This window comes from Sus scrofa, chromosome 17 (genome assembly GCF_000003025.6).
Source record: "Sus scrofa isolate TJ Tabasco breed Duroc chromosome 17, Sscrofa11.1, whole genome shotgun sequence".
NCBI classification, from domain to species: Eukaryota; Metazoa; Chordata; class Mammalia; order Artiodactyla; family Suidae; genus Sus; species Sus scrofa.
In genome coordinates this window covers 30,815,818-30,831,799 of record NC_010459.5, presented here as the reverse complement: position 1 = coordinate 30,831,799, position 15,982 = coordinate 30,815,818, and the positions used below count along the sequence as shown (strand labels likewise).

Below are 15,982 nucleotides of genomic sequence, written 5' to 3'. Positions count from 1 at the left end.
ACTGCCGCCTCTGCTGGGTTTTTGACGGAAGGGGTTCTGGCTTTCTCTTCCACCCTGAGCAATACTTGATGTCTTTATTTATTTATTTATTTGTCTCTCTCTCTCTCTCTCTCTCTTTTTTAAGGCCCGCACCCACGGCATATGGAGGTTCCAAGGCTAGGGGTGGAATCGGAGCTGTAGCCACTGGCCTACGCCACAGCCACAGCAACTCCATGTCCTGCACCACAGCTCATGGCAATGCGGGATCCTTAACCCGCTGAGTGAGGCCAGGGATCAAACCCGCGTCCTCATGGATACTAATTGGGTTCGTTAGCAATGAGTCACAATGGGAACTTTAATACTCGGTGTTTTAGGTTCCTCTGGAAGGAACTGGGTATTCAGAAACAAATATGCTGATGTTCAGGTATAGCGGGCTTTAGGCGCAGTCCTGTGTGTGCGCATGACTGGTTGGGTGGGGGTGCGGTCACGTAACCATCAGGGGGCATGTTTCCACTTTGGAAATGTTCTCTGGCCTCAGGAAAAGTAAACATGAACGGGAGCTGATTAAATACATGCCAGGGTCGCTAAAATCAGCCCATTTTAGTGCACTTATGACAGTGGCACAGTAAATAAAATTGAGTCTCTAAAAAGGGGACTAAAATAAAAACAAACACAGACCAACAAAGGGGCTCCACCTGCTATTTGTTTCTGTGCTTCCTTAAGCAAATTCTTCACGGAGTCTGTGTGTCAAGCCCCTTGTGGATGTTGCGGGTGCTTTGGGGGCTTTGAGCGTACCTGGCAGCAGGGCACAGGAGCTGGCCTTCCCAAAGTGCTGCCCCCTCTGGGGACTGCCTTGCTCAGAGGTCTTGTGTCTGTCGCCACATCCCCAAGGGAAAACCCCTTTGCTCAAGCTTCAACTTACCTTTACAAGCGCTGCCTCAGACCCCTTGAGGCCCCCGTCCCCAGGTAGTCGTGTGCAGGATTATAGCCCTGGTAGCTGGCTCATGGCATTTCTTGTCCAGTCATTCATCAAGTGCCACCGAGTGCCAGTTAGCAGTCAGGGTGGGCTGGGTACATTTTGGCAACAAGCAATCTCCAAGCCTGTGGCTGCGTGGTCACTTCAGGTCTCAGTAGTCAGAGGAGGCCTCTTTGAGGAGGTGACATTTGCTGAGGTTCTGCTGACAAGAAGGAGTTGCTGTGGGGAGACGGCGTGTAGGGAGGGGACATCCAGGCCCAGGCAGGCCGTCCTGGGAGCAGAGAGAAGGTGCAGGTGCATGTGGCTGGGGCAGTAGGTAGGGTGAGGGGATGAGGCAGGAGGCAAGCTCACAGGAGCAGGTCCAGACCCCAGGACTGAGCATAGCAGTCACCTCCTCTGGGGGACCCCTGGTTTCCTGCTTGGTTCTCAGACTCAGATTTTATCACAGATCAAATGTACCAAGTCTAGCTAGGTCATATTCTGATGGACTTTTGGATGCAGCAAAGTGATGTTTGTTAATTTATGGGGCTCCTAGTGGGTCTTGCCTGCTTGTCCCTCCCCCCAAAACCCACCCCCCAGCCTTTACTGCTGGTCACTGCACTGACCTTCCCTGGATAGACAGTCTCTGACTCCATTTGGCCATGATCAGCAACATGGTCACCTGCGAGCCCTGGCCCGGGCCCTGGAGTTGGAGTCCCTGCTCTAATGTCAATTTGCTCCACTGTCCCTCACCCCTGTTGGCCCGACTTGATCTCTGTGTGATTATTCAGTAGAAGGTGAAGGCTCTGTGGTGGGGATGGAGGAAGAAAGGGGCTTCCAGTGATGGACCAGTTTCCTCCAGTTCTTGTGCTGGCTGGACTTGGTAGCTCTTGTCCAGGGCAACATCGGACGCCTGCTGAGTGTGTAGTTGTAACCTTGGGGGAGTCCCAGGACTGCAGCCAGCAGTTCAAAACAAAGAACAACTTCATTTCCATTGCAAAGCAGTCCCGGGCAAGGGACAAACTGTAAGTACAGGCAAAATATTTATTATTTTCTCTATAAATAAACAGACTCAGCCCAAAGTAATTTTATAGACTTCAACCAGTCTTAGTGCCAGGTGACTTTCTATTTATTGAGGGAAAAGAAGCATATGTACGGGTTATCTGCAATTGCAGCTAGTTTTTTTTTTTTTTTTTTTGGTCTTTTTGCCTTTTCTAGGGTTGCTCCCACGGCATATGGAGATTTCCAGGCTAGGGGTCGAATCGGAGCTGTAGCCACCGGCCTATACCAGAGCCACAGCAACACGGGATCCAAGCCACGTCTGCAACCCACACCACAGCTCACAGCAACGCCAGATCCTTAACCCACTGAGCAAGGGCAGGGATCGAACCCGCAACCTCATGGTTCCTAGTCGGATTTGTTAACCACTGCGCCACGATGGGAACTCCTGCAGCTAGTTTTTAGGGCCTTGGATTATTCATTTTCCTGGTCGTGTTGGGATTTTGGCATGAGGTCTTCTTCCTCCCCTCTCAGAGGAGCGCTGCCTACCCTTCAATGCTGGGTGTCCTGCCAGCATACAAACTGCCACTGAAATAATGTGCCTTCCTGCCAAGTGTCTCACATGGTTGCACCCAAAGTGCCCCAGGATGGTCACGGGCCTCGGTGGCCTGAAGACCAAGTTCCAGACCTATAGCCTGAGCCTTTGCAGGGTGCTGGTGGCAGTGCAGTTTCCCAGAGACCATGCCCTCCTTGTCTGCCTGAAGCTGGGGACCCGCCTAGTTCTGCACATGCCCAGAGCCTCTCCCTCCTGAGTCTGCTGAGTTCTTTTGAGTTGTGCATTTCTGAGGAATCATCGTAGAGCTTGTAGAGTGAACCCACTCCTGCCCAACCATTAGTGGCACGTGGTGCACATGTGCACACACACCCTAATGCACACGTGCTAAATGTGCCTCTTCTCCAGGCTGGTGTCTACAACCTGCCCTCTGTGTTCAGAGATCCACCCCTGAACCAACGTGCATTTGCAGCTACACTTCCCTAAGGGTGGGGCGGCCTGGCAGGAGCAGTTTGAGGAGCCCCAGGGTGGCTGAGTGTCCTTACCCTGTCCCCACCCCACCTGTCCCATCAGTTTCTTCTCTCTGTAGCACTACCTGGTGCCAGGTCTGAGGCGCACTGAGCCAGGCAGCGGAAGCTGGGGGCACACATAGGGACCTCGTGCGGTGTTGGCTGTGTGGGTCGGGAGGACAGAGTTGTGGGCTGTGGCTCTGTCCTTCAGAAGAGCTTCCTTCAGGCACGGTGCTCATTCCTGGATGGGAGGCGAAGGGGCAGGACCTCTGCCTGCAGGGATCAGCCCAGGGCAGCCTCCTTGGGTCTCCTGGGCAGAGGGCAGCCTGTGGCCTGAGGCCTCTGCAGGGCCAGAGGGCTGCCTGACAATTTCCAGCCTTCCTCTGCCCAGAGCTGTGTTCAGATCCGGCCCAAGGGAGCTGTTCTCCCTGGTGAGCCAGCAGGCCTGTGGACCTGGGCCCCCTTACACCCCTGGAGGCCCCGGAGGCCGGGGATGCAGAGGCCAGGCGGCTGCTGATAACTGGGTGGCTCCCTGAGGCTGTGCAGCGAGATATCAGCAGACGCTGTTCCTTGTAGCTGTCCACATGCCTGCTTCATAAGATGGTCTTTCATGTTCAGTTCAGGCTGACAGGTTCTAGAGGCCCTCAGGGGTGGGGATGTGGAGAAATGCAAATCCCTTTCTTATGGGCAGATGGTAGGGGGTTCAAGACCACCACCTGCCTGCAGCCTGGGTCTGGGCAAAGGGCATGGGGCAGAGAAGACAGCTGTGGCTGGTCCCGGCGTCCCTGCGCACAGGCCTTTTGGTGCTGTGTGTGTGGTGCCCTGGACAGAGGGAAGAGCACTGGGCTCTGAACCAGGATCTTCTGTCTGAGGTTCTCTCAAGAGGGGTCCAGACGTGACCCTTTGAATTCAACTGTAACAGTTCTTAGCCCTGGCCTGCCCCTCCTCTGGGAACAAGGATTGCTGTGAGGGTGACATGGGTCAGTGTGTGGTCACAGCTGGCCATCTAGGCTATAGCAGGAGGAGTGAGCCAAGTGGAATTTCCAGTGGGGGTCCAGCCCTGGAGGGGGTGATTGCTGTGTTTGTTCCATCTGGGCCTTCTTATGGCCTGAGGTAGAGGGGGGCGGGTTGTGCGCAGTGCAGAGCCTGTGCCCAGAGGAGCAGAGGGGACAGCTGGCCCCTCCACTCTGCCTGCCTCAAAGCCACTGGGAAGCGCAGAGGATGCTTCTCCCTGGGAGAGCAGACCGGGCAAGGGGCATTCCTGCCCCTAAAGCAGAGAGCCCACCCAGAATATAGGGCGGGGCCCAGCCTTAGGGCTCCCCGCTATCTGGGGCAGGAAGACCAGGGCCCATGGGCAGAGGGGGGCCGTGCAGTCTGAAGCCTGGAGGCACTGCCCCAAAGGCTGGGCCCTGGATGTCTTCATGTGGCCACTTGTTAAGGTAACAAAGGTGGCCCTGGGCTCTGGGGGAAGAAAGCAGGAAGTTACACTGGGATGCCGTTAGAGAGGACTTTGAGGAAGTCCTGGGGGGTTGGGTTTGGAGAGGCCGAGGTTGGGGGTGAGGGGGGTGAGGACACAGGGGCAGCACACTGTGGGTGAGGCAGCTGGAGGTTTGTGCTTCTGCCTGCCTTGTCCCTGGCTGAATGCCACCTGGAGCAGATCTCCACATCTCTGACCCCGTTTTCTCATCTGCAAAGTGGAGATCTGCTTCTCCTCCCCGGGTGCTGAGTGCTGAGCAGCACACGGGGGAGGACGCAGGTGCAGGTGTGTTTTAGCTGTAGGACAGGGCCAGCTGAAGGGAGGTCAGTAGACGGTTTCAGATGTGACAGGGGACAGGGCGCAGCTGCTGGGGCCAGTGGGGGGGGGGCGTGTTTTCAGGAGAGGCGCTCATCTTGGGAGAACTATTGGGAATCCACTGAAAGGCAGCCGCCCTGACCCTTGCACCTTGTGCTCCTTACCCCCAGATTAATCACAGGGTGCAGTGTGCAAACTCCTTTATTAAAATATTCGGGTAATTGAGGGAGAGGGTTATTAACTGGCATAATGGGGTTGATGGCTGGGGTGCTTTGGGTGAACCAGCCCCGGTGACCCTGAGGCTCCAGAATGGGGCACATGATGGGCGGGATAAGTGGGCTCCCCTTTGGCACAAGAGGCCAGGGGCTGCCAGGCTCATGTATGTTGTCCCCTGCTGACTTCTGAGTAACTCTGATTGCATAACTCCGTCAGGAATCCCCACGCTATTTCTCAGAATCCAGCGGGAGCCCTGGGTGACTTAGGAGTGAGCTGGTTTTAAACCATTTAACTTTCCTTAAGACTTCGGCTCCAGATTTGGAAGCTGGCCCTTGCTTTGAATCCTTCCACCCACAATCCTCATTTTTCTCTCTCCTTCTTCCAGGCAAGCGCAGGCTCCTGGGATCCCACATTCAGAAGGGCCCACCTTGGGCCTGCAGCAGGAGTGATCTCCACAGAGAGTGCCTCCTTGGCGGGTCCCTTTCTGGGAATCCCACGGAGGATGTGGAGTTTGAGGAGCATGCCTGACAAATGCCTCCCTTGGAGAGGACTTCTCTCTTCTGTGAACCCCCTTCTGCTGTGCATGGGTTGCTGGGGGTTGGGGTGCTGAGGGGTGGCCGGGTTGTGGGAATCGGAGGGGCTGCAGCCTGGTGAGGGGGAGGCCCACAGGCCTGCCCTGGCTCCTGGGACCTCTTCCAGGAGAGGCTTCTGTTCCCTGCAGTTTGGCTTCTGGCAAGCTGGCTGCACACCCAGGATGGGGGCTGGGGAACTGACAGCCCTGCTGGGTCCCCATTGGAACAGCGTGGAGGCAGCTACTTGACCCTTGGGCCTGATCTTCCTCCCCTGCCTCCCGCCCCTTCCTCGGCCACATCATCTCCTGGCTGGTGGACTCCAAGGAGTGGAAGATCAAGCCCCTGGAAGGAGCGGCAGGGCTGCCCTGGTGCTTGGCTGACATCTAGCCCCCAGTGCCTGCCATGCTGGACTCTTCTGTCTGCTGCCCAGGGCCTGCTCCCTGGAGGGTTTCCTGTAACCAACTGGTGTCCTCTGGTCACCTGATCCTGGCCCTGACCCTGGGGCTATGTGGGCTGCTGACCCTGATGATCTCAGTTTGGATTCATGCTTACCCTGGTTGTAAAGTGGGGGACCTGAGGCTCAGCAAGCCTCTGGGGCTCTCGGACTCATGCAGCTGGAAAGGCCAGAAATGGGCTTTGGACCCAGTGGTGTTTGGTCTGTGGGATGTGCTGCGGGATCTCAGGGCAGTGAAGGTGTAAACAGCTGGCTACAGCTTGACAGAACTGGAGGCCTGTGTGCAGACAACATGCCCCTTTACCCCTTCACCGACTGGGGCCCTGGGTTCCAGCCCCCCAATCCCCCCAGGACAAGTAGACACACCTTAACCACGAACACCAGCTGGGAAGGAGGGGTTAGTGCCAGAGGACTCCAGGTAGCCTCCAGAAGGGACAAGGGATGGCTGCAGAAAAAGGTGGGCCAGAGCGCTGAGGAGTCCTGGTGACTCTGGGCTGTGAGGAGCAGAGAGACCCCTGCTGGAGGGGCTCTGGGGGCCCTGAGGCCCTGGGGGCAGGAGGGGTCACTGTGGACATCAGGAGGGGCGAAGCGGGGGATGCTGCCTGGCCCCTCATTCTCTCTCCACCCTCCCCCCCACCCCGTGGCTGTCTTGGACCCCATCCAAACCTGGAAACAGTGGGGAGGCTGGGTGGGGAATAGGCCTGGCAGTTTCGCAGATTTCCCCAGAACAAGTCTAGGTACACTTCCTGTGGGAACTGGAGCCAGGGTTCTGGGCCACTGGCATTTAGGGGAGGGTTCCTTGCTGGGTCTGGCTAACAGTCCGCAAAGCCTCTGGGGCTTTTAGTTACACTGGCACGGGCTCTCCCCATGTGAATGGGTCTCTGAGTCTGGAAAGGGAAGAACTTCTTTCCGGAAACAAGTCTCGGGCTGAAGGCCAGTGCTGAGGTCCAAGGGAAATCAGGCATGAATTTGAGAAGAAGACAGACCTTTTCTCAGGTCTGACCTGTCACTTGGGTTCCAGCAGGGCTGTGTCAGAGTAGGAGAGAAAGAACCGGGGGAGGGGATCAGACCTTGGAGCAGGTGGCTCTGAATGTGGGGCCAAACACTGAACTGTGGAGGAAAACGCCACTCCCCCACCCCTCCCTGTTTTCCGTCCTGGCTAGAGAAAGGCTCAACCTATCTACCATGAATGGCTTTGAACTCTTTTCTTGCTAATTTCCCTCCCAAACAGGGTCAGCATCAGACTCAGAGCCTTAAGTTTATCCTTAAAATAAACTTACAGTAAAAGAAAAATAAACCAACCCAAGGAAAAATGTTACGTAAATAACAGTAGAGTTGGCAAATGGCAAACATGATCAAGTCAGGAACCTTAGAAACAGAACGTGGGTTCTGAAGCTGTGGGTTTTGAGAGCAACCCTTGGAGCCAGGCCTGGGTTTGAATCCTGCCCTGACCCTTGACCCTTTCAGCTGAATGGCCTCGAGAGGCTGTAACTCCTCTGTGCCTCAGTTTCCTCATCTGGAAAATGGGGTGGGTGATGGTAGTTCCTAGCCCATGGACTGTGGTGAGGGGCCCATGGGTGTGCCTAGGCGTTGCTGGCTCATACTGGAGCCACTGTGAGTGGGGTGGGGCTGGCGGGCAGGTGGAGGATGCTCTGGGCAGTAACACAAGGGGGTAGGAGGCTGTGGGCCTGTGGGTGGCCAAGGCTGGCCTGGAGGGGAGGATCCTTGTGCACTGTGGGTGGCAGTGGGCTGGAGAAGGTGGGGCAGCTGGTGGGGGTGGCAGGGTGACACGACAGGTGATGGATGGGTGGGGTGCACAGAGCATGGCAGGTGCGGCTGCCTTCCCTCCAGGCTCCTGGAGCCCCAGTCAAGTGCCTGGGACCTGCAGCTGGCAGCAGCCCTGCATGATGCATTATTCTCAGAACCCCCACTCCACCGTCCACACTCACTGCAGGGCGCGGGGCAGGAGGACCTGCAGGAGATGATTCGCCAACCGCATTTGGACATACTGGAGGCTCTCATTCCCTCTAAGCCAAAGATTCCAGTGCCTGAGATTTACACAAAAGCAAACGCATTTTCATTCTCTCTGCTGCTGTTAAGGAAACACTGATTTTCTTTTTCTGCTATTTTCTGCAGTAATTATAGCTACTGGTTATGGGATGCCTTTGTACATGCCTGGACTTGGCATTTGGTCCTGGCTGGAGTCTGTTGGGCTATAACAGAACACCACTGACTGGAGGCTTACATACAACAGAAACTTCTCTCTCACTGTTGTGGAGGCTGAAGTCCAGTGTCAAGTGCCCGCATGGTCTCCTGCTTCTTGGGGGCTCCATGGCATCTCTCTGTCCCATCAGGGGGCTCCACCCTGATGACCTTTACCTCCCAAAGGCCCCCCCAATGCATCATCTTTGGGGGTTAGGGTCCCACGCACACTCAGACCACAGGAATCCCTGTGAACCCTTTGGTCCTGTTACTAGGCTGCTCTGTGGCTGGGACAGTCAAGGGCCTGGGTGTATGGGGACCTGGGGGACCCTGTATCTCCATAGAGGGAGACTCTCTGAGTCCAGAACGCTCCTCAGAGTGTGGCAAAGCCTAAGGGAGAATTCTTTTTTTTTTGGTAAGAAATTGAGAAAACACGCAGCTTGAGGGATCCCAACATCTCCGCTAACCTGGTGCCAGCAGTGGTGGTTCAGCTCCTGTTTTCTGCGAATGCTCAGTGTGCCCCTTTCTTGACAGTGGCAGCTTGGAAGCTTTGTGTTGATGTGGGCTGCTTCTTCATATTTCACTGCAGCTTCTCTTTGTCCAAGGTCATGGTCATGAAATAAAACAATGTGGGAGGCATTTCGAAATGGGGTTGTGAGCCTGATCAGGTCAGCTGAGTTCCCCCGGCTTCTGTTCTCTTGGCGGCATAAGCAGCAGGGTGAGATCAGACTGAGTGGCAGTCTGCTGGGGGTGGGGGGGGTGGGGGGCAGTGTTGGTCCGGGCCTGGCAGCTTCCCCCGGCGGGGGAAGGGTCCCTCTTACTGTGTCTGCCTTCTTCTCTTACCACCTCCACCTTCCAGAAACGGCTCATCAAAGGGAACATCACAGTCTAGAGAAGAGTCTGTGAAATTGGGTGTCTGTCAGGTGCTGCATCTGGAATGTGAGGTGGACCCTGCCCTCAGCACTGCTGGGTGAGGGGTGTGACCATCACAGGCCTTCCACTCATGCTGACACGGTTTCCAGTTCCTTCCCTTATGGGCAGAAGAAAATGCCCAGGACGGTAGCCAGGGGCTGGCTTGTCAGTGAGTGGTCGGCCCACTGCTCTCTGGGGTTGGGGGAATGGGCAGGACATTTCCTGCCAGGGTGACCCTCTTTTGGGCTCCGGTTGCCTTGTGCCACCTACACTCTCCTTTCACACTTACCTGCCGTTCCCATCCATTTAGCACATACTCGGCGCACACCTTCTCTCAGCTGGGCCCGGGTCTGGATGCCGCAAGGAAGGCAGTGAACAAGCCACATGCCCGCCTGAGAAAAGCTCGTATTCAGGGGGTAGATGGGCGATGAATGACAGCGTCTCCGAGCTAATGTTTATGAGCGAGCTTGAGAGCCAGAGTCATCAGAGCAAGCAGCACATCTGCTTGCTCAGTGTGTTTCTTAAACACATGTGCACATACCTATTAGCATATGCACACCCACATGTGCAACATACACACCCATGCACGCACGCATACGCATATACACCTGTGCATGAGTGTGCGCGAGTGGCTTATCTTAGGGCTTGCCTTGCTTCCCCTGGGACTGTCCTGTTTTGGACTGAGGTGGCCCAGAGTTGCCTTTCTTCTTTCTGCCCTGAGGTGGATGTCACGTTGGTTACAAATACCTGTCGTTGGTGGATTAGCACTGGACAGGTGTTCTTTTAGCTGAAGCTGAAGAGTTGGCTCCTGAAGGTCTCCTCCTTCCCCCGAGGCCAGGCAGCATTTTGCTGGTGTGTGTGCCTGTCATTTGTCTGTGACCACGTGGAAGGTGAGGCCCTGAGGAGATTATGTCACAGGCAAATGTAGATACCTTATTCAGAACCCTAGTAACAAACTCTTTGCACCGGAAACTAGAACTCTAACTCATTTTGTTGAGATCATTACTCAAAAAGCTGCATGTTACTGTTCCTTGGAAAGACCCGTGGGCAAGGAGGAAGCCAGTGTTTCCTGCAGCGACAGCCCAAAGCACTGGTCATACTGGTTACTGGGTGGCTGCGTTATCTTTTTGATACAGAAACAGTAGCATTTCAGTTTATGAAAGTCTGAGAAGTCAGAAATATCCAAGAACAGCTTTTGAATGATTTTTGAGTACCTGGAGTAACAGGATGGCTTGAATGACACTTAATTTTTCCACTGCTTTGAAGACCTAGGTTTGCTGACCGTATTTTCCAGTGATGTATGTCTGGAGGAGATGGCTAATGAAAAGCAAAAGCTTAAAATGAAAAATCAAGTTAAAAAAAATAATGGGTTAACTGGAAAGATGAGTAGAAATTGAGGTAGAATCAAATAGGGACAAACTGGATAGTCTGAAAAGTCCAATTTAAATTTTTTTCCCCAGGAGCTCCTGTCTTGGCTCAGGGGTAACGAACCCAACTAGGATCCATGAGGATTCAGGTTCAATCCTCGACCTCACTCATTGGGTTAAGGATCTGGCATTGCCGTGAGCTGCAGTGTAGAGCATAGACATGGCTCGGATCTAGTGTTACTGTGACTGTGACATAGGCCGGCAGGTGTAGCTCTGATTCGACCCCTAGCCTGTGAACTTCTGCATGCCTCAGGTGCAGCCCTAAAAGAAAAAAAAAAATTAATTCCAAGACTGTGATATGTAAAAGCCCTGGTTAAAGGGTCCTGATCCGTGTGTGGGGATGGCTGATGGGTTAGTGACCTCTTGTTGATTTGGGGCCATCTGTGCCAGGCATTAAAAATTAATGTGTTCTTCATTTACATAGTTAAACATAGAGTTGGAGTCAAGGGTCTGGGCTCCATGCTCTGACCCGGGCAGATGCCGTGGGAATGCTGGTCTCCACTGGGTAACCTGGAGGTTTCTAGAGAGTGGGTGTGAGGTCGCAGTGGGCTGGGCCAGAGAACCTGGGAGAGAAAAGGCTTTGGGGGTGGGGGGTATTCAGGAATTTGAAGGGCTGTCATTGAATGACAAATTAGATTTATCCTGGAGATCTTTAAAGGGCTGAGCTGGGACCGAGGGGTGGAAGTGGAGCAAGTACAAATCTTGGCTGGATTTTCGGGAGACTCTCTACTGAAGTGACAAAGAGGCAGAGCTGTGCGGGTGACTCTCAGCAACATGATGGTTGAGCAGAGGCTGGAGGCTATGGCCAGGAATGTGGCAGCGAGAGATTTGAACCCCAGGGAGGCTTCAAGGATCTCTCCAACCTTGAGTTTTATGGCCTTGGCAGAGTGGATGGGAAGAGGATGAACACAAGAGATTTACTGGGATCAGATTCTTTATCAGAAACTTTTCTGGCTGCAGCAGTGAAAGCGTGGGACCCATTAGACTCAGTTCCAAGGTGCATGTTGAGGTCCCTCAATCCTTCAGGGACACGGGCTCCTTCAGCTTGGTCTCCAGACCTTCCTGGGGCTGCAAGTCAACTGCCTAGTGCTGACTGCCAGGCAGTTTCTACCCCTGAAGGGAATTCTTTCCCCTTCATGGCCTTGCTCCTCTCCATGGCCAGCCTTCCCAGAAAGCTGCTCCTGGCTGCCCTCAGCAGCTGTACTGCCAAGCCAAGGTGTGAGCGCCCTTCGCAGTCTCCCTGTGCCCTCATTGCCTGGTTGGAGCCAGGTGGCAGGAGGACACGCTCCCTCTCATTTCTTCTGTCATGGTGCCTAGAATGGAATTTTTTTAACATCTTACCAGTTCACCAAAGTGAGTTAGTTGATTTTAGTCATTTTAGAAAACAATTTCAAAGAAAGACACTTGATGGTAAAGATAATTCCACTGGGTTTTGCACAGCGCTGAGTAGGTGACGCTTCTCATTAACGCTTGTGACAGTTACACCTGGTGGAGGGGCCTGCTGTTTCTCGGGTGAGCTCATGGCAGCTGGAAAGGTGGGCTCCTGTGCCTGTGCAGCTGCTGTAGAAAGCTAACCCAGGCCTCTCCGGGCTGTTCCATTCCTTCTTTGACCTCAAAATGCCGCCTTCTGTCGGCAGAAAAAGGACTGGATTTCATCCCCACTGATCTCTGACACACTCAAGCCTCTGTCTCTGCAGACTGCTTAAGGCTTTAGAGCTGGTGGAAATGGCATGTGCGCTGGGTTTAAGTTCCCATTTATAACCACACCTGCCTTGTCTGCGCTATCACAGGTCGTCTTAGTCCTCTCCCTGAATGCAGAAAGTGTGTTTCTGGGCCCTGCTTCTGGGGAGTTTGCAGTTGGGGGCTGTTGGGGTGCTTTTCCTTTCATCACAAGCCCAGATGCAGGGTGGATGGGGTGCCACCAAATGGCGCTTTTGTCCTTCTGCAAGCCTGAAGGAGAAAGGATGGGGTCCTGCCCAAGAGGTGATGTGCTGGCCTGGGCAGGAGCCGCAGCAGAGCGCAGGCTACACTTGTGTCACTGAACCAAACTTGGGTCCGCTCGCCCCTGCACAGCAAAGCCAATCTGCTGACACCAGGCAGTGAGGAAGGAAAGCATTTACTGCAGGGCAAGCGAGGAGTCCAGCGCAGCTGGTGCTCAAAACACCCAAACTCCTCAGTGGGTTTCAGGAAAGCGATTTTAAAGGCCAGGTGAGGGAGGGACCCCCAGGGTAAGTGATCAGCTCGTGCACAGTTCTGATAGGTTGATGGTGAGGTAGCAGGGCCATGTCACAGGGGTTAACATCAATCTTTGGGTGCCAGTAGTTCAGGGCTACATGCTCATGGTCATCAGGTAGTTAATTTCTTCCACTTGGTGGTGGTGTCAGCATCTGTAAAGCAATTCAAGAATGTGCATTAGATACTATTATCTGGGTACTGGGTAGGATGTGGGAGGGGGGATCTGTCCCAAGAAGGCCCCCCAGGGTCCTGCTTGGTTGTACTAGTGATTGGCTCTCCAATGGTCTTGCCCAAGGGCCATCATCCCTCAGAAAAGGGCTCTTTTCCTGGAGCCCTTGCAAGGCTGCCCCTTTCTGGGCCTTTGAGCATAGAGTGACCTTGAATGCTTCTGGCCAGTGGGTGTAGCCACATGGGCGGGGTGGCCTCATTCTGCCCTTCAGTGCCTACTCTTTCTGTGAAATAACAAATACAGTAAAACAAGTGCAGCAAAAATGGGAACTATCCAGTCATGTGTGAAGCTGAGTTCAATGGGACCACATGGGGAAACTTGCTGAACTCAGCATCCACTTGCTTCGGCCCTCCTGTACTTTTCTTCCTGGCTTCTGATGAGATCAGATGCGTTCAGGGTGGTATGGCCGTAGAGTCTTCCTGGTTTCTGGAGCCGGCTGTCATCCTTTCTGATTGGACTAGGTTGGGTCACGTGCCAACCCCAATCCAATCAGCTTGTTTGCTCAGGGGGGTGCCGCACTCTGATTGGCAGGCTGAGCCTCGTGATACGCCTGGGAGTGAAGACAGGGGCTGTGGGTGCTGGAGGCCAGGGTGCGAGTGTCCCATGCCTGGCAGAGAACAGGAAGGAAATGGGCCTCTCACTGAAACGCACTCCTTCTCAGGACTCCAACCCACTGTCTTCTAATTAAAACCTCTCACCTGGTGCCAGGACTTACTGAAGCTCAGCTTCTGTTGTCTTGTTGCAGAAGGACTTGAATATGAGGCAGAGTGGCAGGTGAAGGGTGAGTTTATTAGCACAGGACACTTGTGAGAGACACAAGTGGGCTGGCAAGGGAGTGCTGCCCCAGAACAAAGAGGGCTCCATTTTATACTCAAAGAAGTGGGGAGGGGATAAGACCACCTTCCTCCTCATTTTGGGATAGCTGTCAAGGTTTATATCATTAGTCCCTCCTTTAACCTTGTATGGACTCCCTGGGAATGCCATGGTTCTCTTTAAATCACATGTATGGTACCTAGAATATACATTACTAAATACTAAATATAGTAATTCATCTCAGTGTGACATCCCCTTTCCCCTATATTCCTGTCTTGGCTACATGCAGAGATGCAGTTTTTTAGTAGGGTTCTGTATCATATAGACCTCCCCAGGCCAAGCGTTTTTCCTTTGTAGTGGCCTGAGGAAGTCTGTTTAGTTTCACAATATTCTGGTTGTTGCTTGGTTACTGGATTCTTCTCTCGAGTGGTCATTAGCTTGCAGCAGTCTCCCAAACTCCCTTAAGTTCCTTTTCTATCTTTAGTCTCCTAGTGGGATTTCTAAACTGACTATTTAGTTGTCCAGCTCCACCTCTATCATTACCGCCCAGTCCTGCCCCAGGGCTTTGGGCTGCCTGTTCCCCAAGTGACTATGGATTCGCAGAGTTGGGGGTCCCGTGCCCGGCAGTGCTTGTGCTAACCCAGAGAACCGGGGCCCCTCGGGGCAGACATGTCCGGAAGCCTCGGGGCTCGGATGACCCCAGTTTCTGAGAAGCCCTGCTCTCAGTGGACGCAGGAGAGGAGATTACCTCAGCAGTGTGGCCATGAATCTGTGTCAGCGCCAGCACACAGAGTTAGAACGTAGTCCTCTGAAAAGAGCCTTCCACGGGAGTTCCTGTCAGCAGTAACGAACCCAACTAATATCCATGAGGATGTAGGTTCGATCCCTGGCCTTGCTCATTGAGTTAAGGGTCCTGTGTTGCCGTGAGCTGTGGTGTAGGTTGGCAGCTGCAGCTCCAATTTGACCCCTAGTCTGGGAACTTCCATATGCTGCGGGTGTGGCCCTAAAAAGACCAAAAAAAAAAAAAAAAAGAGAGAGACTTCCGTGCAACAAGTTTCAAATGGCGGCCCTGCCCCAGGCTGGCGGGGAGTCCACTGCCTGCAATTAGCAGAGTTATTCCACCCAAATTACTCTGCATTCTGACCTCCCTGCCCCCCTGTGGCCCTCCCTTCCTTGTGCCCAGGGAGCTGCTGGAGACCACATGCCGCCTGGCCAACACACTCAAAAGGCATGGAGTCTGCCGAGGGGACCGTGTGGCCATCTACATGCCCGTCTCTCCTATGGCCGTGGCTGCAATGCTGGCCTGCGCCAGGATCGGAGCCGTCCACACCGTCATCTTTGCTGGCTTCAGTGCGGGGTCCTTGGCTGGGAGGATCAATGATGGTGAGCACGTGGGCAGTGGGAGGGATGCAGAAACCTGGGGCCTCTGGCCTTTAGGCTTAGAGTGGCCACCCATTCCTGAAAGTCACCCGTGCAGATAACAATCACTTCCAGGGACACACATGGCTGAAGTCTCCCCATGAGCAGGTAGCCGCCCCATTAGTCTGTCCTACTCCAGGGTCCTGGTCCCCGGCCTGGCCTTTGACCCCTTGTCTTCCTTTTCCCTCCTGCTTTAGGCTGTGTGAGAAGCAGAGAGAGGGAGGCGTGGGAGGGTGGAGAACGGCTCTGGGAGGTGCTGTGGGGGCGGAATCGAAGGCTGAACAGGGTCCACGCCCTAACCCCCCGTAACCTGTGAATGTGTACCTTCCATGGCAGAAGGCCTCTGCAGATGCGATGGGACCTGAAATGGGGAGATGATGCAGGTTGGCCCCGTCTGTCCACCTGAGCCTTTACAGGCAGAGACCTTTCTCTGGTTGATGCAGAAGATGTGAGGCAGAGGGGAGGTCAGAGAGGTTCCGAGGGGGACAAGGACTTGACCTGCCTTTGCTGGCTTTGAGAATGAGGAGGTCGTGCACTGGGGGTATGGGTGGGTCTGAAAGCTCAGAACGACCCCTGAACGACAGTCAGAAAGGAATTGGGGCCCCAGTTGCACAGTCATAGGGAAGGAGTTCTGCCAGCACCCTGACCAGACTCCCCAAGACCTCCAGGCCCGAGCCCTGCCCCCACACCTTGATGTTGGCTATAAGACTAAGCAG

General features: G+C 54.2%; 1 protein-coding gene across 4 annotated transcripts in view; it reads left to right on the top strand.

Moving 5' to 3' along the window:
• The window catches only part of ACSS1 (acyl-CoA synthetase short-chain family member 1), a 39,264-nt gene that overhangs the window by 8,000 nt on the left and 15,282 nt on the right, over window positions 1–15,982 (top strand). For all 4 annotated transcript variants that reach the window (XR_002340090.1, XM_001927113.6, XM_005672761.3 and 1 more), the window contains exon 3: window positions 15,031–15,230. Coding sequence is in view for 3 of the 4 variants with exons in the window: in XM_001927113.6 (XP_001927148.3) it covers window positions 15,031–15,230 (200 nt within the window). In the remaining variant the exon portion in view is untranslated. The remainder of the gene's footprint in view (window positions 1–15,030; window positions 15,231–15,982) is intronic.